This window comes from Triturus cristatus, chromosome 5_1 (assembly GCF_964204655.1).
Source record: "Triturus cristatus chromosome 5_1, aTriCri1.1, whole genome shotgun sequence".
NCBI classification, from domain to species: domain Eukaryota; kingdom Metazoa; phylum Chordata; class Amphibia; order Caudata; family Salamandridae; genus Triturus; species Triturus cristatus.
In genome coordinates this window covers 572670594-572696890 of record NC_140587.1, presented here as the reverse complement: position 1 = coordinate 572696890, position 26297 = coordinate 572670594, and the positions used below count along the sequence as shown (strand labels likewise).

General features: G+C 49.2%; 1 protein-coding gene across 1 annotated transcript in view; it reads left to right on the top strand.

The window, feature by feature from the left end:
- PREX2 (phosphatidylinositol-3,4,5-trisphosphate dependent Rac exchange factor 2) overlaps positions 1-26297 on the top strand; it is a 1250200-nt gene that overhangs the window by 909046 nt on the left and 314857 nt on the right. The window contains exon 32 of the mRNA XM_085605489.1: positions 2360-2401. Coding sequence (XP_085461615.1) covers positions 2360-2401 — 42 coding nt within the window. The remainder of the gene's footprint in view (positions 1-2359; positions 2402-26297) is intronic.

Genomic DNA, 26297 nt, shown 5'->3' with positions numbered 1-26297 from the left:
TCCTCCGTTGTTGGGGGTTATGTGTTGTTAAACTTGCTTTATTGCATAGCAGTTATCTTGGCATGCCAGAGGACTGTAGTTCGATATTTCAGCGTCTCCATTGCCTGCCAGTATGGCTTGTATACGGATACTACACAGATGCGACAGGCCTTTCTGTCTCGTCACTCCTTCAGTGATTTTTGGTCACGCACAGTGCACGTCTCTCTGCCTTGCACATCCTGACTTCTACCAAAGAGGCGGTTTTTTATTTCTCTAGAGCAGCCTCCTATGTGCCTGTTGTTCTTTAGTCAGGTGCCCTCCGTCAGTTAAAAGAACTTCTGAGGAGACCAAATCTCAACCCTGGAATTCTCTCTCTTTGATATCTCATGTTTTAACAATTGTAGTCACTTTAAGCAGTCTCTCAATGTGCACGTGTTCTGCTCAATGGTCGGCTGTACTGTTCTTTGTGTGTGATTGCTAGGTTCCAACACAAGGACGCCTTGATGTTGAACATTGGAGTAGTGAAGATATTTACTATATTCTGTATATATACAGAATGTTATTAGTGCTTAAGTCCTTGTGCTCAGTTGAACCACTCGAGAGGTTCTGGTGACTATCAGGGGAAACCAGTCCCTGCAGCTCCCGAACCGACCCGGGAGTTCCGGCTGTTGGGGGTCCTGATCGCTTGGAATAAAGAAACCTTTATATCTGAACTATATATTGCTTCCTGGAATCATTACGCGCCACCTTGCACTCTACAAGCATGCTCTTGAATTAAATAAATAGGAGAACAGTATCCTGCTTGTCATATCAACAGATTGTTGTATTTTATCGAATTGCACTGGACTGAATTGCCAGGACCTGCCTCCAATTCATTTGAGCCCATGGCTTCTGGTGCTCGCAACGGCACTTAATTGCCAACACCAGCACTTATGAAAGTCTGCCACATGACGGCGCTGCTTGTCTACTTTGGAGTTTAGCAAAACAACAGTTGCTTATTAACTCAATATACATTACAAATAATTAATACCTGCTACCCAAGCCCTTCTTGTAGCTCTGGGGGCCTGAAATAGACTACATTTTGACATTTGTAGAGCGTGGTGGTTAGTCGTGTGTTGGTACTGTCATTGGCAGCGCTGGCAGGGAGAACGACTTGGAGGAAGCTGCAGAGGCCACGTTTTTTCCCAAATTATTCTCCTCCTGCCTCTTGTCAGCATCCTTATCATTCACAAGTAATGGAGCTTCAGGGGGGTACTGTACGAAGTTCATGGTTTTGATGCTTCTGTGCTGATGTTATTGAAGTGTCCTTCCAAGGTTCACGTAAGGAGGAAACTACAGAAGGTACCTGTTATAACCTCAGCCTCTTCCTTTTTCCCCATCCTTCCCTTTATCTCCCAGCCTTCATGCCCTCCCCCTTGTCCTTCTTAGCAGTTTGTACTTCCCGATTAAAACCTTGACGTGAAGCTTGACTTGAAATGTCGGTGAAGGCTCCTGTCAGTGGTGTGCCTGGAGATGCACTGATCATTAAAGGGGGTCTTACCAATGCGTCTCACTCCTCGTTATTTCTTCTTCAACAGGACCCACTTTGTTTTTGCTGCTCATTAAAATGATTGAACCTGCTCAGGGGTGATTTAAATTGGTAGATACCACTGGTCTGGATTTAGAGTTGGGTGGGGCCCGGCTATCCTACAGTTTCAGACAGCAGTCTGAAATCCCAAGAAAAATCTACCATCAGACTTTCCTCCATACACTATGAATATCAACAAAAAAACACTATCCCAGCGGTGGGAAACTCTTCCGGTGGATTCTTCCCTGGAGTTATTTCCTGCACATACTGCAGAATTTGTCATTACCACCCAACTCTAACTCTAACTCAACTCTAAACTCCAAATCCTTCCACAGTGGACAAATGCCTTATGGATCAGTAAGACTCTGTGACACCATAATTCCAAGACGACAGCTCCGGCAAAGGTAAATTCTTTGACATTTCAGAAAAGCTCAGATTGTATTTAATTTAAAAATGTTAAAAACATTCAAAGTAGGCTTTCAACATCACATGGCCTTTTCCCTTTGTAGTCGAAGAATCATCAAAGTGAGTTTGGAAAAAGAGGCTGTTTAAAGCTGCCTGGAGTGGCTTGGCGGATGAAACGGAGAGGCCTGTATAGCCTGAACTGGAAGAAAGTGTCTGGTTCTGGCCTTGCATATTTCCATTGCCTTGTGTAAACAACGAAGGAGGAAACGCCATCTTGGAGCTCACCTTAGACTCTCATAATAACATTTGTGCATATACAGGATAACCATCTCATGTATCAGAAGGATGTGCTTGGTCTTCATGTAAAGCATGTGTAGCACCCATCTTTGTTTCTGTTTCCTCTTTCAGAGGTCAAGACCCGGATCCTCTTGGCCCTCCTCGAATATACAGGTAATGTTTAAGAGCAAGTCTTTTTTTTTTATAAATGTCATGAATTTGTATTAACATTTTATCATTATAAATATGCATTAAAGGTACAATGAAGAGGTGATTTTCATGAATTGTCACTGAACAGTACATCAATGAATGCATTAAGCACATGAATAGTAAGGGGACTCTTAGTTGTGAAAGGTGTTACAAAAGTAAATAGATACCAGCGGTATAGATTAAGGAAATTATATTACTGACACGAGAAGGAATCTGATGTTTAGTAGAAATAGCACTTTGTTTTGCAAGCAATGCGAAACATTTACTTCACCTATGAGCCATGTTGCTGAAGAAGCCACTTTCGGGGGAAAAACTAGACCTAAACTGCACTAAATGTTAGAATTTTCAACAACGCAGTATATGCATACTTCAATAAAACTGAGGGCATGATTATGAGTTTGGCGGTCTTACCACTGTACCACCGTGGCAGCGGTCCCAAGAAGACTGCCGAGGCAGCGATCTCCCGCCTGCCATATTACAATCATCCTGCTGGCCCTGCAGCAGTGTTTCTGATGGCAGGGAAAATTATTTTATATATGTCGATGCTGGTATGCAGTGCTTTAAATGGGGGCAAAATAGTGCAGGTACTCATTTAAATGTGGCGAGTGGGCGGGGTTTGGGGGCGGGTCTTAGAAGTCATGCCAATACTTATTGACTTCGATACTACTTGCCGCACATACCAAAACACATGAGAAATGTCTTTTAATAAACAAAGCAGGTTTGTTTACTCATTAGAAGCAACCGAAACCCAAACGCGGCGATATTTCAACATTTCGTTGTTTTGTAATATGTGCAACATCAATTCTGTTAATTGCTGTTGCTCCGTACAATTCTATATGTTCTCCAGTGACACAGAAAGAAACAAGCAGACATGCACCCACAACGCAGTCCACACATTTATTTTAATATAACTTCCAAGAGTGTCTCTATTGTCTCCCCCATTCTCTCGTTTTTCTCAACAATCACAGGCAAGCAGACAAACATTAGCAGACACTTAACAAAAGAATCGGGTGGGCTTAAAGCCATTTGAACCTGGTTACCTCCCATGGCTCTCTTAATTACGCTGTCACTGGGCTGCCTCGATGTCTGTGAACACCCGATTGGTATGCAAATGAGCCCACGCTGAATTGTTCAGCTGGGCTGGCGCAGGTCTACAGGAGTGCCTTAGCTATCAAAGAACGGCCGCCAGGACCAGCTTTTTATGAGTACCGGTACTCTCCTCGGCAGTAGAGAAGTGCCGGTACTCCGAGTGCTAAATCTAAGAAGTGCCGGTACTCAGTACCGGTGAATACCGGCCCATTTAAAGCACTGCTGGTATGTATATTTTTACTGCAGTGTACACATATGCATGACATGTAAAAAAAATACCTACCAGTGCTTTCCCATTGCTGGAGTCTGGACCATATGTGCCCAGTCCAGTCAATGGGGAAATACTGCAAAATGGACTAACCTGGATTTCAGCGCCAAAATGGTTCTTTTCTTCGTGGTCAAGATGCTGCTCTGAAGGGGGACCTAAAGGAAGAGATCCACATGGGACACTGAAGGGAAGAAAAGGAAATGGGTGATTATGAACCCCAATTTCTTTGATTCCGCCTACTCTAAGCAGGTAGTCCCACCGCCATGGTCGGCTCATCGGAAAGCCAACTCGTAATTCGGATGGCTGTGAAACTTCTCTGTGCCGCCCTATGACAGCTACTTTCCCCCAACTGCCATCAAGGTGGTCTGCGAATGGCTGTTGGCGGTGCTCCAGCAGTCTTTTGATCAGCAAACTGACAACATCATAATACGGCGGGCAGTCCGCCTAATCAGCGGTGATGACTACGACACCCACGCGACGGCCGAGGTGGGACTGCTGAACTCGTAATCAGGCCCTAAATGATTTAAATGTTGTTTATTGTATTATAGAATTTATATAGCATTTCTTACTCCTAACAAGACACTCCAATTTACAAGAACATTCCAGGTGCCCTTTTGAAATGCATGCTGGAATGTGCCGAGCTTGTTAAGCTTGTCTGAGTGTTGAGTGATGACTGTGAGGTTCGGAGACATGCTGTGAGCATTGTGCAACAAACTGGTAACTGGACATCAGGTGAAGTGCTGCAGAAAACTGTCAGAGTAGATGCAATTGCGAGTGCAGATACCTATCTATTTCTTTTTAGGTGTCGCCTGCAGGCAGCATGCATGCGTTGTCACTATGGTGACAATTTTCTGTGTTTAAAAAAACCTCTAAAAAGGGGAGGGGGCATTGAGCCATCCATGCGCTGGATTGGTCGGCTAACCTTCATTTAAGCCAGATCATCGTTTGATGGGCACCACCTTATTTAGTATATATCACTTACCGCCAGGCATTTTATAATTTCATTTCATATGTTCATTAGCATTCCTACACGAGGTAAGTAGACTTTTGGATGAACATTTAAAAACTAATAGTACCCTTTACTATAATGGCCACAGGAGGACACCATAGTAAGACAGACACAGCCCATAAATGTTAGTATGAGACAAAGCAAAAGCTTCAATACTGTAAACTAAGAGGAAGAGCAGAATAAAAGCATTGGTAAAGCCAACCGGTTTCACTTCCTCAACATTAGTTGCAATGTAGCAGTTGAGATTGTAGGATGAGATGAGGTCTGGAAAAGGGCTATGGTACACTTTAAAGAAGAGAAGTACGATGCTATGAAGGGATAAAGAGCCACGAAGAAAGAGTTGGGGACTTATATGATGAGGGATCTGTTAAACCAATAGTTCTCGCATTGGCTTTGCTTTTTTTTATTTCTGCATGCGAGCTGGATTGGTAAATAAAAGATGTAACACAAAAGCATATTTTTTTAGGCAGTAGAAACACAGAGTACTCACTTGCGGTGAAGCATCACGAAGAGTGCAGGGGGGGAATGAAGCATTAACATGGGTGAAGCAACACGAAGGGCAGGGGCCCGAACGAACATGGAAGGCACAGGTGGGCATAATTACAGTTACCACTCTACCCCATGCACTCAAATTGCAGGCACTTTAGCATCATGATTCAAGGTTAGTTGTCCTATATCTTTTCGATCCAGGCTGGCAAAGAAAGGAGGAAATCCTCTTGCTACTGCCAAAATCATTGACCATTTTTTCAACGTTTTCCACGCTAAGTAGGAACTATAATGAGCACTTAAATATCTGTGTTTTTAACCTTACTGAGCAATAGACTCCAGACCTCAAGTTGGGAGATTAAAAAAGCTCCTTTCTGAAAATCCAAGAGATCTAGGAGTAGGACAAGTAAAAAGAAAAGGTACATGTGATGAGGAATGAGCTTTATAATTTGGGAACCTTGTTAAGACCGAACCCGAAAACTATAAACGGTCATGTGGAGAGCTCAACCCGTGACCCTTCCAATCATAGAGCTTTCTGGGGGAATGACTGACTAAATGATTTGTATTGGCTGCTGATCCCTGCCCCAAGAACGATCTGTTTAATCCCGTCGCTGAAAGTGCACAAATACTCACCTTGCAGTCATTGTTACACTGTTCGGGCTCCAAAAAATTGACTGGAGCCAAACCGGGTTGCCAGACAAATGGTTGAACGCCATCAGCAGGCAAAGGGGAACTAGGAATGTGTGCACAGCCATGGCTGGTGGAAGTGTCTCTGTGGGTCTTGGTATCTTCTGCTGCTACTCCCGATGACAGACCCTCTCACTTGAGCGTTTTCCGGTCCCTGCTCCGCAGTCACATCATCCTCGTCACTGACGTTAGATCAACGCGCCGTCGTAAACATGACAGTCATCACTGTTCCTAGCCTTGGTGTAGACAGCCATGCAGGAGACAGAGAAACTAAAATCAAATAAACGGATAGGCAAAGAATCTGGAGAGAGACACAGTAAAACAAACAAAGAGAGAGAGAAAGAGGGAGCTGAGACAAAAAATTGCAGGACAAAGAGAGAGAACTCAGGGAGAACAAGCAACGCCGGGGGCCAGCCAGCGGCAAGGAGAAGGCGGTAAGAAAAGCAGTGCAGTTTAAGAAAGCATATGGCCCTTATCGAAAGGATCCATGTAGCAGTCGCCAGGGTGGGAACGAATCACCCACATGGTGGGACAAATGTGCACTATACACCAATGAAAACTATGAAAATAGTAAAGGCAGACTAAGCAACCTATGAAAAGCGGTGGGCGTGTTGTGGGTGTGTTCCATCTCCATGGACGGAATACAGCATGCGTCTCAGAGCAGTGCATGCGCTCTGCCTCTAGGCTCGACCTAAAAATGAGAGAGAGAATCAACCGCTTGGATGTACCCTCTAGTCCTTTAACTTGAAATTCTCGTTGCATTTATGGTGTTGAACGATATTAAAGGCAGGGAAAAGAGCTAAAAAGAGTGATAGACTTCATCTCAAGGATGAAACGAAAATAGAGCCTCATGCCTATGTGAGATCCAGACTTGACTTCAACAATTGTAGTTTAGCAGGAGTCCTTCCTTCACACCTAGTCTCACTTATGGGCATACTGCATTTCACAGCTATGCTAGTGGCCCACCTAAGAACATTTACTTGAATTTCTCCCATATTATCTGAGCTCACTGACTACCACTGGTGCATGAATAGCTTTCAAGCTCTTTGGGCCCTACAGGGGGGGCAGCACAGACCACAGGCTAGCTTGTTGGTGTGAAAAAGGCCGCTTTATTGGAAACAGGTGCACCTTACAATAAGAACATCCCTTGGCCTGTGCCGTACAAAACTATTCCTCACTAAATATAGCCATCCTATCTGACCCCCACACCCCCTCCCCTAAAATTGTTTCCCCCCCTGCAACAATCATAACACAACTTACAATTCCTAACTTTCCTACCCTACCTAACTAGGTAACTTCTTATGTCCTACCCCAACGTAACCATAACTCAGTATATGGCCCCCATGACCTAGGAAAACGCCACTCGAAAGTCGGAACTGCCGGCTTTCGACCCCCCCCCCCCTTTAGGCCTCCTGACGTCTCGGGTACCTGCACACACCCATTGCCCTGTCCAATGCCTCCTTCATCTGAATAATATATAGTTCCATGCCATACCGAGACAGATGCACCCCGTCTTCTCTAAAGAAGTACACTGCCGCATAGCGCAATTCCGAGTGTTCCATCCGTCCTATCCCCTCCCTGTCACAAAAGACCCGCATGTCCCTATTAATCTTCCGGCGTGCCCTATCTATGGCTGCCGGGCGCGCAGCCCCCCTCCAAACTCTCCGCGGAATGAATTCCGACCAAATTACGTAGCACCCTGACCACTGTGACCGAATCTCCAGCAGATCCCTTTTCATCTGCTTAAGCAACGCCAGACCCTTGCACTGCACCAAATCATTCTCCCCTAAATGCACCACCAGAACATCAGGACACACTCCCCCCTTTACAAACGTGTTCAATACCGGAAAAAGTTCATGCCATCTCATACCCCCTAGCCCCTGCCACTGACATTGAAACAACCTAGGATCCAACTCTAAATTCAGGTTCCTGCTCTTGTCCCATTCATAGCGCTCCGCTCGCTTGATGAAAGAGTGGCCCAGGATGAGGATGGACAACCCGGCCACATCCGGCCCCGCCACCGCACCTGGAAAGAGACACATGTCAGCACAAAGGGAGTACCCCGCCTACTCTTTCCCCCCTCCCAGCGGCCTGCGGCCGAACGTATGTCTGGTAACAGTCCGACTTCCACCTCCCCAGATGCATAATGTCCTTCCTCCCCCACCCCTGGCGAGACGCATCCGTGGCCGCCCCGATCCGAAAAGAATGCGTCCCGAACGCTTTCGGCTCCACCCCCATGCAAAGCAGGGCATGCCGTAGAACCCACAGCAGCTGGGCCGCTGTTACCCGTTCCACCCTCCACCGATTGAACCCGGGATGCCAACTGCCACCCCCACACTGCCGGGCAGATGTCCTGCTCCAACGCGGGCCCCAGAAACACCCAGGTCCCTTCACCCTGCTGATCCGTTTTGGAGCGCTGCAAGCGAACCACCACTTCCCCGGCCCGCAGTTCCACCGCCTCCCAGCACACTCCCGGCTTCCCCCTGTGCCCCACCAGCTCGGACACCCTGAACGCCCCAAAATACATCCACGACATAAGGGTGGAAAACAAGAGAATCTCCTCCTAATTGTGGCAAAATTCAGGCAAGCGCCGCAGCACCCCTCCCAGCATGCTCCCTGTGATAGGCCGACGCTGACGAACCGTGACCCCCTGTTCTCGCACCCAACCCTCCAGCAAGCGTGCGCCCAACTCCCCCGCCGATGGCGCATAACCCCACCACAACTTCCCCATGAACGCTATGGCCGACAACTTTCCCGCAATTGTCTCTTTGGACATGCCCTTGTCCATCAACATCAACATGAACTGCACCACCTGCTCACACCGAACCCCCCGATCCCCCTGCCACCCCGCCCCACTGTCCACAAACTCCTGCCACGCCTGCTCGTATGCCCTCCATGTCGACCTGGCCACTGACCCTCTTACCAGTTGTACGACCCTTTCTCTCCTACCGACCACATCCCCTCCGGCACTGGCGTCTTGCAGTTGTCCGCCTCCGTGGCTAGCCCATGGAACCTCTGCCACTGTGAACGAGACAAAGCATCCGCAATGTCATTGTCCACCCCCGGCACATGCCGTGCCTGAAACAAGATATCATGCTCCAAACAACGCAGCACAAACACCCGCAACAATTTGAGCACCTGTGTATCTCTAGCTGACTGCCGATTGACTACATGCACCACTGACATGTTGTCCACCTTGAAAATCACGCGTTTGTGCGCAAACTCCCGCACCCACACCGTCACCGCCACAACCAACGGGAACAATTCCAAAAACGCGATGCTCCTCCGAGCGCCCTGCCAATGCGGCGGCCATTCCTCCGCGCACCCCTTCCCCTGCCAAAACAGACCGAAACCACCCACTCCCACCGCATCCGACGAGATGGTGACATCCCACTCCCAATCCTCTGGGGGAGCCATCGGGATCCCATTGAAATGCGCCAGGAACGCCCGCCACATGCGTAGGTCCTCTTTCGTGCCTGCAGACAGTCGCATATGATGATGCGGCAATGTACCTCCCGCTAAGGCCCGCCCCAACCGCCTACAAAATGTACGACCTGCCCGCACCACCCGGCAAGCGAAATTCAAATGTCCCAAAAGAACCTGCACCTCCCGCACCATGACCTTCCGCTGCCCCAACATGTCGTCCACCAAACCCAGCATGCCCAACTTCTTCTCCTCCGGTAACCTGGCCTCCATGGCCACCGAGTCTAGCTCAATGCCTAAAAATGACAGCACCGTGCTGGGACGTTGTGTCTTCTCTGGTGCCAGGGGCACACCCAGGTAGCCCATGAGCTCCGTAAAACTGTCCAGCTGCTGCTGGCAGTCCGCCGAACCGGGCAGTCCCACCAGGAAAAAGTCATCCAGGTAGTGCGTTATCGTCGCCTTCCCCGTGTGCCATGCAAATGCCCACTGTAAGAAGGTACTGAAGCGCTCAAACAACGCACAAGATATCGAACACCCCATTGGCAGTGCCTTGTCCACATAAATGGCGCCGTCGAACTGTATCCCCAACAGCTGATAGTCATCCGGGTGGACGGGCAACAACCGGAACGCCGACTTGATATCGCACTTTGCCATAAGCGCGCCGGGACCCACCGCCGTCACCAGATGCCGCGCCACGTCCACTGATGCGTACGAAACTGATGATAATTCCGTCGCAATGTAATCGTTGATCGACGCCCCCTCCGGCCATGACAGATGCTGGATCAGTCGAAACTGTCCCGGCTCCTTCTTTGGCACCACTCCAATGGGCGAGATTATCAGATCCCGGATCGGCGCCCCACCAAACGGCCCGCCATCCGTCCCTCCCGTACCTCCCTGTCCAATTTCTCCCAAACCACCGACTTCTGCGCCGCGACCGATTTCAAGTTTTCAGCCCACCGGGCGATGCGCGGCCTCTCGTAGCCCAGCCGAAAACCCTCCCGGAACCCCCGCCACAACAGCCCCGCATCCTCGGTCCGTGGATAAGACGCCAGCAGGGGTTCCAACCGATCCAGACTAACCGGCGTAGGAGCCCTTTCCCACAGCCCCTTGTCCTCCCCGACCTCCCCGACTGACCGCCTGCTGTCCCCCCGAAGCGGGCTGCTGCCCTTGGTTGCCTCCCGTCCCCCAGCATTGCACCACCGGGTGACGTTTCCCACATTTCGAGCATTCATGCCTGAACTTGCAATATTGCCGCGCACAAAGACCTTTGTTGAAGTCCCAGCATGCCCCCACCGGGGTCCCGCTGGTACTGTCGCCTTGCCCCACCCCCCCTCGGGTGGGGCGGCTGGGAAAGGGGCGGGGCGCCAGAGGCAACCCGCTCGCCGTATAGATCGTCTTGCCAAACTTGGCCACCCCCATGGTCTGCTGGCATGGTCTGCTGGTACAGATCTGCATCGATCTCCCCCAATTTTGCCTCCGGATCCCATGCCCGAAACTCCTCATCATAATGTGACCACGCGTAACCCCCATAGGTAACTTGTGCCCTCCGGACTACATCCATGTACTTAAAAAGGGTAACGGACCGTTCCGGATATTTTTCGCAGTAAACACTGGCGAAAATCAAAAATCCCGCGGACCAATTATCGATATTCATGGGCACTCGTGGCCGCTTGGCTGATTCCTGTTCCTCCTCTTTGGACCCTTCCTTCGCCATCAGCTCCCTATGCAAGAGCTTCAGGATGTCCACGTAATCCCCTTTCCAAATCTTTTCTTTTGTGGCCAGCGACAAATGCACCCCCAAGGGTTTCGCAATGCCCATATAGGGCAGTTTACGCACCGGCAGCTCATGGCTCTCCTTCCTCTGCTTACCACCCTTCCCCTTCTCCCCCTCCGTGTCCGTAGTCGCGGCGCCCCCCGCCGGGACCACGCCGTCCGTCCCCATCCCCGTGTCGCACACGAACGTACCCTTGTTCAGACGCACCCCCCCCTCCTCCGTGCCAATGGCGATTGTGCGCCTGTCCCCCTTTGAACCCCTCCCTGCCCCGGTCTCCGCCTTACCTGGTGTCAAAGTCGGCGTCCGCACCGGATCCCGCCGCCTCACCAGTGGAACAGGGGGGGGCCGTCACTCTCGCCGCTGTGCTCCGCCGGGGCGCCTCCTGCAATGTACTAGACAAGGCATTACTCCGCTCCCCTCCCCCGCCTCCTCCCGGATTTCCCCCTCCTCTTCACTCTCCTCCTCATAGTCCAGTGACTCTCTCCCATCCTCGTCATTCCCCTCACGGTCCTGCCACCGGCCGCCCTCCACGGGCTCCAGCCTGCTCAAACCCGCCCGCTGTACAGCAGTTCCTTAAGATCCACACTCTCTCTCCGCCGCTTGGTATGCCGCTCTTCTGGGTCCCAATCTAAGCAGACGGACCGCTGCCCCCATCCCCCAGAGGACGCATCTACCCGTTGGGGTGGGGCTGGCGGGGACCTACTGCCCCGCCTTTCGCGCGCCACCGCTGCCAGGTCCCTCGTTGGAGCGCGACCGCCCGCACGAGGCAGAGCCGGCCCATCCCCTCGGCGGATTGGAGCCGTATGCATCTCTCCCGAGCACCTCGCCAGCCGGTCCTGTGGGAACAAATAAGTGGAGTCCAACATGCCGGGGTTAAAATGGCCCACCCCCCACCCTCCCGCATCCCCCCACGTTCCCCCGCCACTCCTGACCCATGAGGAATGACCCCCCTGCCGCGCCGCGAATGACCGCCATGCCCCCCCTTCCCACCCCCCGCCCCCCATCCCCCAACCCGCACCCTTCTCCTCCTCACTCCACTCCAGTGCCTCCAGTTCCTGCCGCACCGCCCCGCTCCCCCGCTCCGCAACCAAGCCCCCCCCACCCCCCGCCCCCCCGGTACCCCCCAAGCCAGTCCCCCGTGCGTCCCCCCAGGACTCTCTCCCCCGCCGGGCCCCCCGCACGCCGCCTCCGCGACCACCCCCACAGCCGCTCCCCACCCCCCGCCCGTTCCCCACCCCTACCCCCCACCCCCGGCCCCCTCCTGTCCTGCACTTCACCCATCCCCGAGCTCCGCGTCCTGGCCATCCGCACCCCCCCTGCTGCCCGCCGGACTCCCCCCCCCCTCCGCCTACCTCCCCCTCCTCTGAGTCTTCTATCAGCAAGGGAGAGGCCCCACCCCCACTCCCCCCAGCTGTCCCACCCCCCTCCCCCCCATTTGCATGCCTTCCTCCCGGGCACCCTTCCCCCCTGTCTGCCCCATCTCCGTAGCCATTGCCTGCCCCTCACGCACGCAGAGCCCCTCCCCCCCACCCCCCACAAACTGCAGCGTGGGCCGCTGTGCCCCCCTCGCCGCCCCCCCACTTCCGACGCACTATTGCCGCCGCAGCCCCCGCGGCCACGCCCCCCTCGCCGCCACCCGTTGGCGTGCGCGCGGCGGGTCGCACGCAATGATCGCCGCGGCAACACCGCTCGCCGCGCGCCTTTGGGGCCTCACCTTAGCGTCGGGCCGCAACAGATCCGTGCGGCCCGCGTCAGCGAGGAGGCGGAGGGCCTCCACTACCCTCGGATTGTCGTTCCGCGCCATCACCGCGAGTCACGAAGGGAATCCGGGCCACAGAGCACCACGCAAGCAAGTACCGGCCAATTTAATCCTCGCTGCGTTAATATTGTTTCTGATTCAAATTTCCCGCCGACAACGCAAACCGGGACAAAGCTCGCACCACCACCCCCCAGCCGGCCGTTGTGTCACAATCCACCGAAATGGTGGGTCGCCACACAAAATGGCTGGCTATAAACCCCACCAGCCCAAAAGGAGCCCAACCAGCCCAACACGCACAAAGTAGCCCAAAACCCAGAAGTCCGCTCCCCGTGCTCCGGCTGCCCCCCCCGGCCCAAAACCCCCCGGGATGGCGAGCCTCCTGTTGGTCGGCCGCCCCCCCAAAGCCCTATTGTACCCTAGGCTCCTATGATTTCCTCTGTAGGACGAAGGGAGCTCTCCTGCTCAGCTCATAAGTTGCTGCTTCTTTACCCTAATAATGCAGAAATGTATGGAAGGCAAGCAATTGTAACAGCTTTAGCATCCTTCCAAATGCAAAGAGAGATGGCTCTCTGGTTGCAATCACAGCACACAGATCAGAGTTATGGAAGTCTTCCTTCTCTGCCTTTTTACGTATATAATGATAAAATAGAGTTTTGAAAATAAAAATATGATGATCGCTCTCACATTTGCTTGCATTACTTAGCAAGTGTGCTAATGCATACATCTTATCATCCAGTCAGGGATACATTCAATGTAACGTGCATGTATTTTTGGGAAAAAGCCCTGCCACACACAACAGATCAGTTCAGCTGCCATGCTGTGTTTTTATAATAGGTTTGACATGAGTTGCCTGGTAGGGTAGCCATTTTAGGAGGTATGTTGATGAGTAGTAACCAAATTATTTATTTATTTCATTTTACAGTTTCCAGGCCATGTGATAAGGGTAGGAGGGGTGAATGATGTATGAAATGCATGCCTAGCCATGTGAGAAAGAATAGAGATCACTAGGACTTGTTTTTTAGGTTTCGCCTTGTGAAACCTATTGTTTTTTAATGTAAACTAAAAAGGGCTTCCATCCCCCTCCTTTCTTTCCTGGCTATTCATTGGTTCCTGTGTGTGCCACTTACTTTCCCTCCATTTCTATTGGCTGTAGCAGATTTTCTTGCATTTATTAATGCAATCTCATGTAACGTAACTGGTGCTATGTAAAGCGCTCTGATACCCGATTCGGGTCAAGTTTGCGCTATATAAAACTCAGCAAAAAAAAAAAAATGCTGGTTCCTTTTCTGCTTCTCTTATCAGTTTTCCGTAGCCAAAACACTGAGCACATCTGCTTTGGTGGAACTATTTTTTAATAAAGTTTTCCTCTTTTTGCTTTTCCATCTTGCAACAGATTTATATAGCAATTTATGAAGAGATTAAGGGATTTGCCCACAATCGCAGGATGTTGTGCTGCTGAGACTCGAAACAGGATGCCCAGCTCTCGAGTCAGCAGCTCTGGCTGCTGCGCCACATCTTCTCCACTCCTGTGATGCTTTTTTTACTCCTGCTGTATGTGCTGGTCCAAAACTATGCGTTTCTAATTCACTACTGCTCCTCATGCTGGTGATGTGTGTTAGTGAAGGTTATAAAACACATAGGTGCAGATTTACAAGCCCCGCGCGCCACTTTTGCGCCACCATTGCGTCACTTTAGTGATGCAGCGGCGGCGCAAAGCTAGCGTCATGCTGCTACAGATTTACAACGTGACGCATCTAGGGAGATGCGTCATGTTGTAAAGCCCTGCGCCTCATTAGACCCACGTCAGGTTTAACGTATGCAGGGTGGGCGTTACGTCGAAAAAAGCCTCGGAAAAGTGACGCAGTGAAATCTACAAGATTTCACGCAGTCACTTTTCCGACGCTGGTGCGTCAAATCCTTACGCCTGCTTCAAGCAGGCGTAAGGCCTGACGCACCATGTTAGGGATAGGCCATGTTGGAACAGTGCTGGAGTTGCGTCGCGCTTGCGACACAACTTCAGCACTGCGCCAACCTTACGCCAGCCGATGCATCACGCATCTGCTTGTCCTTGCGCCACGATGCACCGCATTGTAAATGCGGAGCATCTGAGGTGGCGCAAGGGCAAACTTGCATGACGCATCTTCCCTGCCGCATCCCTGCTGATTTGCAGGGATGCGCCAGGGAACGTAAATCTGCCCCTTATTCCTTAAAATAGGGCCATAACAGTTGCCACTGCCAATGTTTGTCTGCCTGTCTGTGATTTGTTGCACACAGACGTGGTCTCCTTGCTGTGGACAAATCCATTTTCCTGTCAAGTGCTTGGATAATCGTTGCTCTCTGACCGTCCGCCAGTTCAATGTCAGCAACGGTGGGCAGAGTGCCCGCCTTTCTTCATAAATCCCTGTAAAAGACCTGGCACCATGTAGGCTGGTGCACCTAGCTGTAATTAGTGACAGAATTTTCTTCTTACATCATGGTGAGGCCGGGAGCCCAGCTATGTGTCACAGGCGGGCATCATGACAGGAGCAGAGAGTTCAGTCGTGCCAGCCTGAAACCTGTGACTCAAACAATTTACCCAGATGGACGGGTGTGCTGTGAAACGTCAAACTCTTTTGATATCCTGAGAATTTGCTGTGGTCATGGAATTGACTTTAAAATTCGAGCTCACACCAACATTCAGCCTTAATTTAGAATTTACACATATGCTTTTATGTGACTTTACGCAAGGGGGACTTCTGAGAGGTCACGCAGTGCAGAAATGTACAGGCTTGGGAAACGTTATGTCTGAAATGTGAGGCTCATGAAATGATGGGTTGAGTAGCATGGTTAGTGCCTATGGGCCCTTTTGTATCAGAAATTATTTCTAAGCACTAAAACACTTCGTGCTCTCGTTGCCCAATGTGATGGCTCTCCAGGCACCAGCCTCGGAAGGATGAAAGGTTGAGTTGACGCTGCCAGGGTTTGAATTCATGACCATAGGCATCACACCAGATGTCAGCAAGGAACACTTTACTTTATTTTATGTTTTTAAGCGGCTGCTATAATCTTTTATAAAATCTTTGACTGGAAAACCAAATGCAAAATAGAGTATTTTTGCATCTATCCTGACATTTTTAAACAGTTTTCTAAATTATGCTGAATTCTTCTATGCAATGCAAATGAAGCTGCCATCCCTCAACCTTCATTAATGACTCACGCATCATTTGGTCAAAGCCAGACTTAATGGTTTTGCTTATGTAGTAGTAGCAGTATGAACAAGCATTGGCAAAGGCACAGGTTTTGCCTATGAGAATTTTATTGAGTTTGTCAATTTCATTTTTTTTTACATATTGCAGAGCAGTTAAGCTGATGTGCAATATAATTTATAGTAAAAAACAAAAGCCATGACACTGGCAATATGTAAAACCTATTGGCTTTGCCAATGTTTGTTTAGTAAGTCAAGGCTACTGAAGATACATTAGTCTTGGGTATGTCAGGTTTGCCTAACAGTGTGTTGAAGACTCCCTGTCTGAAAGGTTTGGAACTGTATAATCTGCTGTCAGAAACAAGTCCAGCCAGTGGTGTGGTGGGTGCCCACTTGAGGAGCTTAAATGGGGGCTGCAGTAGGCCAGTAGACTGGTGATTTCAGTCCCACCAAAATGTTAATTAGATTTGTATGGGCCTTTCTGTCTTCAGGTAGGTCTGCATATAAAATGCTCATAAATAACACTAAGAAGGGGGTTTGACATTTTCAGCAAAGGACACAGACAAATAATGAAAATAGAGGAAACCGAGTGGGGGACAAATCGAAAATGTGAGCATGAGAGAGAAATTTAAGAGTGGAAAATTATGAATATAGACAAAAGATGGGTAGAGAGGAGTAGAGGAAAGAAATAATTTGGCAAGAAAGGAAGGAGACATGAAAGGAAATAAGGAAGGAAAAGTGAAAGGAAGGAAGAATTAATGAAAGGGTGGATAGACGGAATGGTTAAAGGATCGATGGAAGAGTGAAAGAATAGGTGAAAAGATGAATGGGTGGAAGAAAAAACAACGGTCAGATGATAGATGGATACATGGACATATTGGGTAAAAAGATGCATGGAGATATTAATGCATAAAAAGATACATTTACATTTAAAAGAATGAACTTATGGATGGATGGACGCATAGATGGATGTTGGATGGAATTTGAAGGGATGCACAGATGCATGGACGGATAGACAGAAGGGTTAAAGGATGGATGGATGGATGGATGGAGGAATGAAATGAGGATGAAATTGTGAAGGGAATTCTCTTCAGCAAGGTCATGTTTGCCCACTTTACAAGCTCGATGTGACTAGAGGTATGGCACAGTTGGGGGTATTAACATTTCTGAATGCTCCTTCTCGTCTAGTAAGGCCTCAGCAAATGCTCGGTTGTAAGGGGGAGTCTGTAAACAAAAAGAATTGGAGATATGACGATTGGAGCCACAGCAGGGTTAAGGGTTAGGCAGTGTCAAGGTCAGGGTAGGGGCGAAGTATCCAACGATGGGGGCTTGCAAGCAACTGCCCCCGGTCTCAGTGGGGACGTGCCTGCCCCTGTTGGTAAACCACACTGGAAAGGGTTAATCTAAATAAAAGGTCTGGACCTTAACATAGTGTGAGGCGTTTAAAAGCATCAACAGTAGATGAGAATGGTAAGATCACGCCCCGTGCTCCCTTACATGGAAACACAAGATGTGAAGAGATGAGTGTTGTCAGGTCTCATCACTTTCATGAACACCTTACAGAGCAACCGAGGTAGCGCCTCATTTCATGAATCAGCCTGAAAATTGTATGCTGTTCAAGCCCACATCCACCCCAAGCCAGAGAGTGAAATAAAAGTTCTGCATTGACATCATTTATCTGTTGACATTGCCAAGGTTGTACTGACAGGTTAAACAAATGATAGGTCCATGCACACGTGCTCGCAGAAGCCTGGAACATCTGTGAGAACTCGAGGTTGCCATAGAAAACTTTCCTCCACTTTGCATCTTCTTACAAAGTGATCTGTGGCTTGTGGGTCCTGCTATTCCATGTTCTTGGATGCATTTTATTTAATGAATCAACCTTGATGCTAAAATTAGTAAAACTAAAAAAAACATAAAATCAGATGAACAATGGTGAATGAAAGAGAAGGAAACGAGTTAACTCTCCATCAAGTATTAATTTTTCAAAAGGGCATTCATTGTACGTTTTTAGGACTTACCTATTGACTTCTTTAGCTGTAACTCAGTGCCAAGTTGTGTAAAATCTCAGCTTTCGTTTCTTGTTTTTTGCAATGTGTCATTTTTTACTTGTTTTTTTGCAAGCATATGCACATCACTTTTAAGCAGCATATTTTTTACTTTATATTATTTTAACAATTTTAATTTCTATTGCATATGTTTATTTATTTTTTGGTTAAAATGCAGGCCTGCCGTAGCCAGGGCTGTTGGCTTTACCAGTGCCTGTTTTCGAAGGCTACACATTGCAGTCCACTAGGGGCCGAGCTGTCCTCTGCTGAGGCAGTGTTTACATTGCCCGGACAGCCTTCGCAGTGGGATGTGATATTCCCGCGCTGCTGCTGAACCTGGCGCATCCATCGCGGTGACGGAAGTGCTGAGTGGGAAACCCTCAGAGTGCGCCCTCGCGGGCTGTGAACGTTTCACCTCGTCCTGTGTTGAACCGCATCGTATTTGTCTTGAAATATTGTGTCACTCCTTTCTGCCGCGCGCAGCATAAGTGACTGCGTGATGATTGTGGCTAATGGCGTCCTGCAATATATCTAAAACAGAAATGCACAAACATGACCGGGCCGCCTTTACATCGACTACATTAACTATAGCTCCTACGTGAGATCTTCCCTAAGTAGCATCCCTAGATATCTGGACTTGGAGCACATTATGGCTTTGGAAAGATGAATTTCCGGACCCTAGGCCAGCACCTCAGTCGAAATGCATTGGTATTGGGTTTTTTTTTCACAGCACTGCAAAAAAATGAATATTTTTACACAGAATCACTTAACATCTCAGGTTGAAAGTTTAAATAGGATTCATTTCATTGCTTTAGCGTTAGGGAAGAATAATATCCCAATTAGAATGATGATTCATTGCTCCTTCTGGGATGGAAATTGCATCTCAGAGCTTAGATAAAGAACACGGTGTCGTTATGTTTGACTGCCATACGGGCTGCTGAATCTTGAGCCAACATGCACAGCTTGCATTCTGCGCTTCTGTGCACTACCCGGCACTTGTCTCCTAACTAGGCATGTTCAGAAGAGAACGATAAACTGTCCCTGTGCACACACTGGTGGTTAATGGATAACTGCACACAAGATGTCAGATTCCGCGGTGTGAGCTACTAGTGTTTGTACACATTTGTAATTGAAGCTTCAACCCCTTTTCTTTACATTTCTGAAATTGTTTATTAAAGTATTCAGGGAGAAAGAAACAAAGCTTACAATATAAAAAAGGAAAGTACATTCCTGATATACAAAACATAAGTAATAAGACTATCAACATAAGGTTGAACTGTGAAGAAATAAGACCAACCTGGATAATAGTAACAGATGCAAGTATACTGGCGAGGCAATGAAATTAAACAGATAGGGCCTCATGTAGGTAGCATACCAGTTACCACTTCTAAAATACCGAACGATACCGAATCGGTATTTTAGAAGTGGTAACTCGTATGTAGGTAATGAGTCGGTATTTTTTACCGATTCGTTACTATTCGGTAATTACCGAATCGGTATTTACCGATTCGGTAATGAGGCATACCTTCCCATTGATGGGAAGGTATGCCTCATTACCGAATCGGTAAATACCGATTCGGTAATGGGGGGAACACTTGCATGGGTGGCAGGGTGTCACATTGACACCCTGTTGCACCCCTGATTCGGCCATGTGTGCACATGTGGCACACATACATGCCCTAAGGGCATGTATGTATGCCACATTGCACACTGCTACGCGCGTCAAAATGCATAAATACATACTTTAATTATTTACCACCAACTAAAAGTTGGTGGTAAATACCGACTCTAACACACACCCACACACTCCCCCTACATCTCGATTTTGGTGTCGGAATTTACCGAATCGGTAAAATTACCGATTCGGATAAGTTACCGATTCGGTAACATTACCGATTCGGTATTATTACCGATTCGGTAATTTTAACGATTCGGTAAATTCCGACACCAAAAAATGTCCCCCTACATACCATTAGCCAAAATACCGGTCGGTAACGGTAAAATTACCGAAAATCGGCCGTTACCGACCGGTATTTGGCTACCTACATGAGGCCCATAGTCACAAAATACAAAAGAAATGTCAAATCAGTATAAAGTTGATAGAATGATAAAGTGATATGTTGGAGATGGGAAAGACAAAAATAAAAAACGAAAGAAAGCATGAATCTATAAGGTGATGGTGTTTTACAGGGACGGGGGGGGGGGGGGTAGGGACGGTAGAACAAAGGGAATAGATGCCAGTTAAGATTCATGTAAGAATATGTCCAGAGTAGTTCAAATTTTTATAGACATTATACGGTGGCCTGTGGACTTGTGTTGGGAAGTATGAGTTCTGCATAAGTCACCTAAGCCCATCAGGTGTGAAAGGCGACTAGAATAAGTGATTTCCAATCTAGCAGAATGACTTTTGTAGCAATTGTCAAAAGCAAATCCGGTATCTGAAAGGGACATGAGGGATAAGGCAGTGTGAGGACCTAAATTATGGTAAGGAATTCTAGGTTGAGATTAACTCTGAAAATACAGTAGAGTTGGTTCGTGATTTGCTCCCCGAATAGGGTAATAAACTTGAATTTAAAAACACGTGCACTTATTAGAATTTACATTTGTTTAATCTGTCTGGAGACCAGTATAGCAAATGCACTGCAAAAGTTTGGTCTGAGTTAGCGAGGGACCAGTGTGTCTGAGAGAACTAAATCACAGATCCTATCCTATTGTTCTGGATGTAATGGGACTCTACCCAAATTATGTACGGGTGAGGTCCACTTTTAGCATAAAATGAGTGTAAATGTATTAATTTGGTTTTGTAAAAATTTACAGATTTTGGAAGTTGTATGGGCTTGTGCCTTCCATTACACAAGTAATGGCGGGAGAGATGGGGAGCCAAGTGGTAGCTTTGATTTTTAAAAAGCCAAAGAAATCTGCATTTGGTAAACCAAATTCAGAATGTAGCGAGGCACACAAAAGGGTATTGTCTTCAGAAAAGAGATCCTTAAAAAGACTAATACCTCTTTTGGACAAGACAGACTCAGTTGGACAGGAATTTGCCAGCATCGTTTTTTTTGTATTGTGTAAGGAAAGTTAATTGGCTTTATGTAGAGGGCGCCACAACAATTTGTCAATTAACTTGAGAGCATTAATAGTTGTAAGTATGATGCATTTGGAATGCATTTTTGAGAGATGATCTATGGATAACAGTGCTTCAATAGGAAAGGGGGTGCACAGGTCTCATTCAAGTAGAAGCTGGGGGATGGAGAGGGGAGTCATTTCAATAGCCATTTTTCTCCTTGTGTGGCCGATAAGCCCCTTGATAGTGATACCAGTTAGGGAAATTACACCCTCAATCCGATGTGCCCAATCATAGTTTCTTAAGGGACATTCTTGCTCTTTTTTGAGACCATAAAAATGTAAAAGTAATTTTATGAATAGAAGAAAAAAGTTACTGAGATAGGTGTATTGGAAGCATGCTAGAAAAAGTTAACTAAAGGGTAACTATCATCTTAATAGTTTCTAACCTACCCCACTATGAGATATTCTTAGGTGACCAAGAGGAGAGAAGGTTTTTAATTTTGATAATGGTTTGTTGTTCATTGCTAGTGACTGAATCAGCTACATTCTGTTAAGCCAGATGACTAGATGTTCAATAAAATTAGGCTGCCATTGATGAACTGTGTCATTAATGGGTGATGAGAGACATAGTGAGTAGAGGGGCAACACTTCTGTTTAGTCTTTATTTAAAGGATACCCTGAGACATTAAAAAAGGACTGATTACATTAATAATGGAAGGGATAGCTAATTCTGTCTCTTCCATAAATATTAGGATGTCATCGACATAGGCCGCATTCTTGAGACAATTGTTATGGAGCGTGAAACCTTCATTATTGGGCGAAGGCGTATGAGTGGGTCAATGGAAATTAGAAATAGAAGTGGGGATAGAGGACAGGCTTGATGGGTGCCCTGTTGGTAAGGAAACAAATCAGATAAAGAACCAGATAAAAAGATAAAGAACTATGGATTTTTATATCAGCTGTGTGGCCGGCGTATAACGACATAACCATTTTTAGGTCTCGCCTGAGACAGCGCTTTAGCGCTGCTCTGGCGAGACTTATAGTAAGCGAGTTTTGGAAGTGCAAACAGTGGCTTTTCAGGCCTCCATATACAGTGCATGTGCGTCGGCCGGGCGCGCGCACCATTTGGAGGCCTGAAAGCACTCGTTTCCTTTCACTTTCGCGGCCTGCATGGCCGCTTTGTCTATGTTGCTTTCCTCAACCCCCATACCCTCCTTCTCAATTGCGGCGGTTGGTTTCGCTTCGCACTTGTTTTATTTAGTTAGGACACATATCGTTGATTCATGTCGGGTGTTTGAATTATCTAGAGACATTATATAGAGTGCACTAATGCGTTTTTTTTTTTTTTTTTTTTTTTTTTAAATTTTTTATTGAACAATAAATCAGTTACAAGCATGGGCCTACAACCACCAGGGCCGGCCGCTAGATTCAGAAAGGATCGTACATTAGGTAAGGCAGTAGGCGACTCCTGGGGCCCAGCCCCGTAAATGGCTCCGGATAGTTCGAAGGAGGCAGGAGACATAAATTTAACATAAATAACAACTAAAAAAACAAAAGGCGAGGCATAAGGGCAAAAAACGTGGGTCAGGCTACATCCGGGGGACTCTACTTCGGACCTTCAATTAGCTATCAAGAGGAAGGAGTACTGAAAGATCGGGGGGGGGTAACGTGAGAGGAACATCTATATTCGACTATTACAACAAGTTGCAAGGAACTATCAAGGGTCAGGGGGACAGGGCAATATCGGTGTCCACAAGGGGGGGAGCACAGATACCCCCACGATATGCGTTCCATTGCCCCCAAATTCTACCCCATGCCCCGGGTTTACCACGGGCCACATACACAGTCTTCTCCCTGAACATACACCAGTCCATGTTCTCCTTCCATACTGACACGGTGGGAGGCCGCTGGGAGCCCCAAAGCTGCGCTATATCCCTCTTGGCAATCATGTTCCCCAGGGCCGCCCACCGAGTCTGAGCCGCGTTATAATCATTGGGCTCCCACACATTCAGGACACAGCGGCGCACCTCCGGCAGCAGCGCAACTCCGGTGACTTGTCCCATGACCCCATGAACCCGACGCCAGTATTCCGCCACCTCGCGGCACTCCCAAAGGATATGGAGAAAAGTGGCACTGAGCCCACATCCCCGCTTACAGAGCCCATCTTCCGAGAATCCCATCGAGACCAAACGGGGACCCGTCACATACACCCGGTGGAGAATCTTTAACTGGACCAGGCGGAGACGGGCTGGAATGGCTACTTCCTTAGGGGACGACAGTGCGGACTGCCAGTCCTCGTCGTCTAATTCCACCCCATCCCCCGTCCACATCTCCCGAAGGCGCACCAATAGGTCAGCCCGATTATTAATAAGTTTTTTATAGATTAAAGAGATAGTACTGTCGGGGACATGACCATCGAGTATGCGGTCCTCGAGGGGCGAAGAGGCAGGGATATTAGTCCCCTCCCCAAAGACGGAGAGCAGGGCGTGCCGAACCTGGGCATATCGGAAGAACTCCCTGTCCGTGAGTTCGTATTCGCTCTGGAGCGCCGCGAAGGTCTTAACCGCGCCCTTCCTCCATAGGTCTCCCACTCTACTAATACCAATCGTGTCCCAACGGTCAAACCCTTTCGTCGTCCAGAGGCTTCCCAGTCGGTCGGAGGCAAATAAAGGAGTAGCACATGTTAGTCGCTCACTCCAGCCCATGGCTACATTGGCCGCCTTCCAGATCCGCACCGCAATCTTAGTAGGGCCCGTCAGGGTCCGTCCAGCCGAGCGGGAGTAAAGCGCCCTGTTATAATTCCCGCCGGGAAGCAAGAATTTATCCATCTCATACGCCGGATTCAAGCCAGGCGCATACGTGGCATGGTTAATGGCCGATAACTGCGAGGCCCAATAATACCTGCGAATGTCGGGAAGCGCGATGCCCCCGTCGTACCAGGGGAGAGTAAGCTTGGCCAGGGCGATACGCGCCCGTCCGTCCCACACCAGTCTCCTCTGCAGGCTCTCCACCTCCCGAAAGTAGGCCACTGGAATGACATCAAAGGAGTTCTGAAGTGCATAGAGGAATCTGGGAAGGGACATCATTTTAAACAGTGCTGCCCGACCCAGCGGGGACAAGGGCAGCCTACACCACCGAGCCGTGTCTTCCCTCAAACGCCGCAGTGGAAGCAGGAGATTTTGCTCATAGCGAGCCACCGGGTCCAACGAGACGTATATCCCCAGGTATTTAAAGCCGGCCAGAGATACTTGGATCGGAAGCCGAGGCGGCAAGAGAGGAGGGCCACCGGAGATAGGATAGACACAGGATTTAGACCAGTTAATCGTGAGTCCCGAATTTCTCCCGTAGGAAGTCAGAACATCAAAGAGAACGTTAAGCGACTGCCGCAGCGAGGTAAGATACAGGAGAATATCGTCAGCATATAACGAGACCCGATCCTCGAAGCCCGGGGCCCACCGGATCCCCTTGATCGAGGGCTCCCAGCGGAGCCAAGCAGCGAGTGGCTCCAGGGCGAGAGCAAAGAGCAGAGGGGACAACGGGCACCCCTGCCTCGTACCCCGACCGAGCGCGAAGGGCCGAGAGACCCGCCCATTAACCACCACCTGAGCCATGGGTCCCGTGTAGAGAAGCTTCACCCAGCCAAGAAATCCCTCCCCAAAGCCGAATTTGGTCAAGACAGCCCAGAGGAACGGCCACTCGATGGTGTCGAAGGCCATCGTGGCGTCTAAAGAAACCAGCACGGCCGGTTCGGAGAGGTACTCCGCCCTGGCGAGGGCGCCATGAAGACGCCGCAAGTTGAGGGCGGTGTTGCGATGCGGGATGAAGCCGCATTGATCAGGATGAATCAGATCGCAGATGACGCTCAACAAACGATTGGCGAGGACTTTAGCCAGGATTTTAGGCTCTGCGTTTAGCAGTGAGATAGGCCTGTAGGAGGCACAGCGGTCCCGCGGCTTACCTTCCTTGGGGATCACGACTATCGTGGCCAGTCGCTGGTCGACAGGAAGGGAACCTGCCTCAAGGGACTCCTGAAACATACGACGGAGGAAGGGCGCTAGTTTATCCGGGCGCAACTTATATAATTCGATAGGTAGACCGTTGGGACCCATAGCCTTGCCCGAGCGAAGGGATCGAATCGCAGTTGCTATCTCATCTACCGACAAGGGGGCGTCCAGCTGCTCACGGTTCTCGACGGACAGGCCGGGCAAAGCAATATCCCTCAGTAGAAGGCAAGAGTCTTCCTCATCCCTATCAGTCACCGGGGAGTACACGGCCCGGAGGTGGTCGGCGAAACATTCCACAATCTCACCAGGCTCAGTCACACACACTCCATCCGAGACACGCAGCTCCGGGACCACACGATTCACTCTCTCCTTCTTGTCCAGCCACGCAATCAACTTACCCGCCTTGTCCCCGGCATCATACAATCGACCCTGCTGCTCCCTATACATAGTTTTGGCAGCGTCAGTGACAAGAGACCTGTATTCAAACTGTTTCAGGCTGAGGGCATGGAGCCCGTCCGGAGTGACACCCTCCTCCAAGGCCGACTCCAGCCCAGAGATGTCAGTCTCCAGCTTCACCACTGCCTCACTCTTGAGCTTCTTAGCCACCACTATCTGGGAGAGGGCGTGTCCGCGGATTACGGTTTTAAAGGCTTCCCACAGGGACATTGCAGACAACACCGACCCCTCGTTTTCAAGGAAGTATTGGTCCATAGCCTTAACCAGGCTATCGCGAGTCGTAGGGTCTCGCAAGTACCACGGGTTAATGGGGGCGATCCGCCCTGCAGACCGCGACTCGGTGTCAAAGAGCAGCCACAGCGGGGAATGATCGGAGATACCCCTCGCCAGGTGCCTGACCTCTCGAATTCGACCAGTCTGCGCCGCGGGCATAAGGAAATAGTCTAACCTAGAAAGACTCCCATGTGCCCCAGAGTGAAAGGTGTACTGACATTGGGTCGGATGCATTAATCGCCAACTATCCACCAGGCCGAAGGTCTCCAACAGACCACCTAGCCATGCCTGGGCAGCGGGGAGGGCCCTGGGTGGGTGACGATCCAGGTCACCC